General features: G+C 40.8%; 1 protein-coding gene across 1 annotated transcript; it reads left to right on the top strand.

The window, feature by feature from the left end:
* The first annotated feature begins 651 nt into the window (after nucleotides 1-651).
* LOC307086601 (retinol dehydrogenase 14-like) lies at nucleotides 652-2515 on the top strand. The gene is made up of 2 exons (XM_079751859.1): nucleotides 652-973; nucleotides 1398-2515. Exons 1-2 carry the CDS (start codon nucleotides 734-736, stop codon nucleotides 2013-2015), a joined length of 858 nt encoding a protein of 285 aa, XP_079607985.1. The 5' UTR covers nucleotides 652-733; the 3' UTR covers nucleotides 2016-2515.
* The last annotated feature ends 3870 nt before the right edge of the window (nucleotides 2516-6385 follow it).

Raw genomic sequence — 6385 nt, 5'->3', positions numbered from 1 at the left:
AGCGGTACTTGGATACGTTAAATTGATGTTAATTCCTTGGAATATAAACTTTCCGATTATTTTTTCTCTGTAGAAGTCACAAGACATTGTCTGCATTTTCTGTTTTCTTATAGAGGGTGTGTGTGTGTGTGTGTGTGTGTGTGTGTGTGTGTGTGTGTGCGTGTGCACGTGTTTTAAAGCTGCTGTGGAGATTTAGGAGTTGCGGAGAGTGCAAAGAAATAGCAGGATTTGAAAAATATACATATCTCAATAGTGGGCCTTAGACTCCTCCATTCTTATGCTTTTCATTTTAAAAGAACGTATTTCAAATATGCAAACAAATAGTGCTCAGAATGCTGAAATCAAAAAATATGAATATGTGTTATATATAAGATACATTTAGATAAAACACGTTTAGTGGTTAAGACAATAACAACCACTGTTGTCACCAAAATATTATATTATAACAACATAATCAAACCATTAAATACCTAAATCAATCAAATATTATTGTCTTAAAGCATGCAGTAAATGTAACTTTCTTTCCTTTGCAAAAAAGAGGCCTTTCGACCCTTTCGACAAACATTTCTTCCTTTGAACGATGATCGCGTCACTTACTTCCGGTATACTCATGTGGAACTCTGGGTAATGGAGTCTGGCGTAGTTGCTTTGTTATTAGCAAGTTAGCAATGCTAAAAAAGTGTGTCGGGATACTTAAGAAGATACTAAAGGATCGCCCACAAAATCAGCGAAAATGATGGGGAAAACGGTAATAGTTACCGGGGCCAACAGTGGAATTGGAAAAGCCACGACGGTAGACATTCTGAGGCAGCGGGGTCGCGTTATCATGGCCTGCAGGGACATGGAGAGGGCAGAGGAAGCCGCCCAGGAGATCCTCGCTGTCACCGAGGCACACGCCAGGCAACTGGTGGTCAAACCACTGGACCTTGCATCTCTGAAGTCGGTTCACGAGTTTTGTCAAGGAATCATTGAGGTAGGTTGAAATCATTTCTGCGTCTGTCTTTCCAACGTTGGTACGCATGAGAACAGGCTAAATGGCTGGCCCTCTGTTTGCTTCTACTGTTGTGACTGCCAAATTAAAGCATTATTGTATCACGTTAGCATTGTGACAATTCAGATGGTTAACCATAAATATAGCATTTACTATCTGATCAATTTAACCACAGTATTGATTTGAGCGAAAAACTGGAGTTTAAACATCTTCTTGCACGTAACACTAGACACTGACAGGCAGCACTTTGACTGACCGTGTTTACTTTCCACTGTGAAGAGTGGTTGGAAATGCTACATAGGCAGCTATTTTATAGTTATAGTTATTTTAGAAAAGATTTGTGGACTCTCCCATCATTTTGCAGGTACCAGAGTTTGAGCCTTGTTTCTCTGTGCTGCCCAAACAGGAAGAACCACGTGTCGACGTGCTCATCAACAACGCCGGGGTCTACCAGTGCCCCTATTCCAAGACGGTCGATGGCTTCGAGATGCAGTTCGGGGTCAATCACCTCGGCCACTTCCTCCTCACTAACCTGTTGCTGGACCTGCTGAAACGCTCAGCTCCGAGTCGGGTCGTCGTGGTGTCGTCCAAACTCTACAAGCACGCTCACGTTAACTTTGAGGACCTGAACGGCGAGCAGCACTACGACAAGGCCTTCGCCTACGGTCAAAGCAAACTGGCCAACCTGCTGTTCAGCCTGGAGCTGGCTCAACGGCTTGAGGGTACCGGCGTCACGGCCAACTCTCTGACTCCTGGCATCGTCAGGACCAACCTAGGAAGACATGTCCACATCCCCAGCATGGCAAAGCCCTTGTTCGGCCTGGTTTCCCGTGGCCTGTTCAAAAGCCCTGAGGAGGGGGCCCGGACCTCGGTCTACCTGGCCTGCAGTCCAGATGTGGAGGGTGTCCAGGGAAAGTGTTTTGCAGACTGCCACCCACAGATGCTTCTGCCCAAGGCCAACGACATGAACGTCGCCGGTAAACTTTGGGATATCAGCGAGGTGATGGTGGGCATCACCACGTGAAACCCCTTTTGGTTACAGCAGGCAGAAGCTGAAACAACTTTCACTTTTCCGTTAATTTCAATCTCTAGAATCAATCTTGATACGTGTTTGATTTTCAGTCCAAAGAAAATTGCTGATTATCCCACACATCATATGGAAATCACGAAAGCTTACTGTGTGTGTGTGTGTGTGTGTGTGTGTGTGTGTGTGTGTGTGTGTGTGTGTGTGTGTGTGTGTGTGTGTGTGTGTGTGAGAGAGAGAGAGAGAACCAGTGGAATGTTGATTAATAGATGAAAACCATGTGCAATTATCAGTGCTCTATCATTTCATTGCTTCAATTATTTAGTTACGTTTATATCCTGAAATAATTATTTTATTGTTGTGACTAAATTTTGTATGACTAAATATATGTAGCGTATATGCTATACATATTTATTTAAGTGTAATCCTTGCCTACAAATGACATAACATTTTTAACGATTGGTAATGGGTTTGTACATTATTAAACTATTCCAAATCTACCTTGCAATTTAGTCTTTGATTGTAATTAAAGACTGCAGCTCCCTTTTTATAGGATGATTTTAAATCATTCTGAAATGTGGATGTCACATAGGTTATAATTGGATTGTAATAATTTTCTTTAGGCTGTGGCTTCACCCTGTAGGAGTACGATGGATGGGGATCCTGTGTATGGTGTTCCCCCTGTGAACTGGAGATAAATGCCCATATAGTGTGTGTGTGTGTGTGTGTGTGTGTGTGTGTGTGTGTGTGTGTGTGACCCTTGACATGGCACCCCATCCACCCCCCTACGCCCATGGTCAGCTGGGATGGGCTCCAGCCACCCGCAGGCCTTGCCAGGAACAAACGGGTGCAGTAAATGGGTGGGGATACAGCCTTTCAATCCATTACCTCACTTACACAAGGAATTCAAATAAATCATTTTCCCTTTTCTTAGTTTCACTTATTCCTCTTCTTTGTTGAACTGAATAACGACAGCTCTAGAGTGTCAACCACTAGGCCTTGCTGTGCTTAAGAAAATCAACTTTGGCCAGAATGTGACCTGGTACAGTGGATATTCATGATTGGGTATGCTTAATAGTATGATGCCCTCGACTTGCTTAATTTACAAACAAGCTCATTAGCGCCGTCTGCTCCTGGGGGCTCCTGAGTTTGCAAATTGAATCGTTTTAAGGGGTTAGTTAGGCTTAAATCAGCCATGCTTCTTGCCAGAGCTGAATGCAGTGATTAGCTGGGAATGTTTTCATACTTGGTCCCCCACAGATAGACCCACCTCTCTCTACATGGAAATGGTAGCAACAGCCACACATTTCAAACATCCAATTCCCACCTGTATTCTTCATGAAGAGATTTTCTGGATCGTTTACATTAGAGGCTTGAAAAACAAAGTTGAAATTCAGGGGTAGCAGAATTTATCTAATCAATCTTGTCGGAAAATAGTCCTGAGGCATTTTAATGGCAGCAACGTTGTATTTATTTTTCGAATAACTAAATTGGGGCAATTACAGAGTCTTAATCTGTCTGTAGAAAGTACTGCAATGTTGTTAAGGGCAGAGTTGCTAATGTATACAGTGATGGCTTCACTTGCACCTCTCAATTTCCAGGCTCCCATGCACATTAAATCTCAAAACAAGAGCATAAAATCGTTCCTATTGTTTTGTTTGTAGCACTGCTTTTAAAAGTAGCCAATCATACTTCAACATTCACTTCTTTTGAATATGCCACTTGAAAAACCAAAATATAAAACCATTGCAGCACAATCAGCGCTAGTAACAGGTTCAAGAGAGGTATGAGAGTTTTACTTAAAAAACTTTAAAAACTTACTTAAAAAAAACTTAAAAAAAACACATGCTTAAATCCTCCTCACCTACTAACTTAAAAAACTTAAAAAACTTAAAAAAAACTAAAAAACTTAAAAAAACTTAAAAAACTTAAACTTAACTTAACTTAAAAAAAACACATGCAAGTATACAAACAAATTAACAAAACCTCTTCATAGATTTGACTACACATGCACAGCATTAGAAAATGGTCAGCATATATTGAAAAAATAATAATACATAAAAACAACACTTTACAGAAACGCGCTTCAATTAGTCATCGCAGAGGTGTTTCCAGAGGTGATGAACGCGTCTTGACACTGTAAATATACGTTTGATTTGATATATTGTGTTTTTTTCCTTAAGAGACAGACCCATTGGGGTACATATTATTGTGGCGTTTGAACCCTCATTTAGGATTGGGCAGTGGCGGGGCAGATTGGGCGGAGACAAAAAGAGATGGAATGACATGTATATGACATAAATAGCTACGCCGGGACTCAAGGCTTTTGAATTTACATGGGACTTGCTGGTGTAAATAGGTCCCCTCCAACACCCAGAGATGTAAGGGTCTGTTGGTATAGAGCAGGGTTCAGGAAGCCGCGGCTCTGGAGCCAATGTGGCTCTTCCACCCAGTGGCTAAAATAACTAACTAACTAAATAAACGTCACATCCTACACCCACACATTTCATAAATGCAACAAACTATAGGCTATTGGTTATTTTATATGTAGTTTAACTACATATAAAATGTTAGATGCTATGTTATCTTAATTTTAGGAGTTGAATAGGTTTTGTCGCTCCAGATCAATTTTATTTGGTGGGAGGGACCAGAAATGGCTCTTTTGATAGTGAAGGTTGCGACCCCTGGTATAGAGGCTAAGCGGCGTTATAAGGTACAGAGGTCATCAGTCCTGGGTAAAGGTCACAGTGTTGTCTGAAAAGATGTCACTACCTCGCTAGACCTGTGTTAGGTTGACCTTGGTCAATCGTCTGCCCGACTTTTGTTTAATGTTGTTTCACCGTAAATCCAACACTTTATGGAGAGACAGTTTATCCCAAACGTACCCCAGGCCTTGCTGTCAGCCCATGCATTGCCCCATGCTTACAGTAATGTACACAGTCATAGAGTCCTCCCAACAAGTGGAGGACCAAAGCGTCAACATTTGTAATAGAGATTCCGGTTTTGCATTATCGAGCTTGGCTGCATTTGTAGTTCTGTGACACTGGGTGTTGAGCAAGTTCGATGTTTTTCAAAGCATTTGTTCTGGCAGCAATATCCAACCAGAGACTTTTTTATTTATTTTTTAAACATAGCACAGGGTAATACTTCCCACGTAACAAAAGCCAGGCGCCATTGCATCACACAATTCATGTTTGACAAGATGTTGGTGAGATATTTGTGCAGTCTACCACAAAACAATTACATATATGAAAATAATTACGGAAAGTGTGGGAGTGATAATGTGACTGCGTATTGAGATGTCAAGGTTAATACCTTGCTGCCATATTTACTGAATCTCGTTTTCTGTTTATAATCTTCTGGATGAGCTGCAAAAATAACAGTTCTGTTACAGTTGTTCTCTAGAGAGAGCAGAGTTTCTCAATAATTACTTTGATCTCCCAGTTTTCAATAATAGACCTGATTGTATTCAACATAACAACATTAACTACACAGTTAGGTAGGTGATGGAATCAAGGCTACAATTTGTTTTTTATGATCGAAGAAGGCAACATATTTTTTTGTAATGGGATGAAAAGTGCCATTCTTTTATCTTTGTCTTCAATCAGCATTTTTATGCTGCCTGGCATGGAGCCAAGTGTAAAAAAAAAAGACAGATTATTTGGTTTGGCGTAAAGGCTCAGAAACTCCAGCATGCTTCTCAGCTACCATATAAAAAAGGCACTAGACCTTGAGAGTGAACTTTTAAACTTTCCCCATTGTCAATAACTATTTTCTCTTCAGTAAATCGTTTTATTGTGCCATTGCAATCTGTAGTGATTTACAAAGGCAAGCAACATAAACGATGAGCGATACAAAACACAGATACAACACTTGAACTAACACGCTTACTGTACTTTTCATTATTACAGAAAACCTTTGAGGGGTTGTCCTTTCCGTCTTTTCTTGCTGTTAAGTTAATTGATGGTGTAGTTCCACACTGGGGACGCAAAGCATTCCATCATACAGCAATAATAACAGTTGCTATTGGACTTCTCAATCAATCATCTGTATTATTTCATTACTTTGGATATATAATACTCTGGCTATTGTGAAATGTGGTGGAATAAATTGCTCACTGTTCTGCTGATTAATGCTGCATCTCAGGTCAGTGCTTAGAGAAGAGAAAAGAAGAGGAGATAAGGATATGAAATCATTCTGTTGGCCCCAAGCAGGTCAGGGCTAGGCGGGAGCGGGTGGCTGGCTTCAGTAGCTGGATATTTCGGAAATCCTACAATGAATGTTGCAGCTATGATTCAGTTTTATTAAATTGTTGAGATTTCTTTGCACTTTCTACGCCTCAGGCATTTTGTCATTAGTGATGTGTAGCA

This window comes from Pollachius pollachius, assembly GCF_949987615.1.
Source record: "Pollachius pollachius genome assembly, chromosome: 15".
In the NCBI taxonomy this organism is placed as follows: Eukaryota; Metazoa; Chordata; class Actinopteri; order Gadiformes; family Gadidae; genus Pollachius; species Pollachius pollachius.
The sequence above is the reverse complement of the archived record's forward strand: the minus strand, read 5'-3'. Positions and strand labels throughout refer to the sequence as shown.

What these genes read in the sequence shown, in the direction of transcription:
- LOC307086601 (XM_079751859.1), top strand. Translation starts at nt 734, where the DNA reads ATGATGGGGAAAACGGTAATAGTTACCGGGGCCAACAGTGGAATTGGA. An exon ending in TTTGTCAAGGAATCATTGAG is followed by an intron (nt 974 to 1,397) that starts GTAGGTTGAAAT and finishes CTGCCCAAACAG; the next exon opens with GAAGAACCACGTGTCGACGT.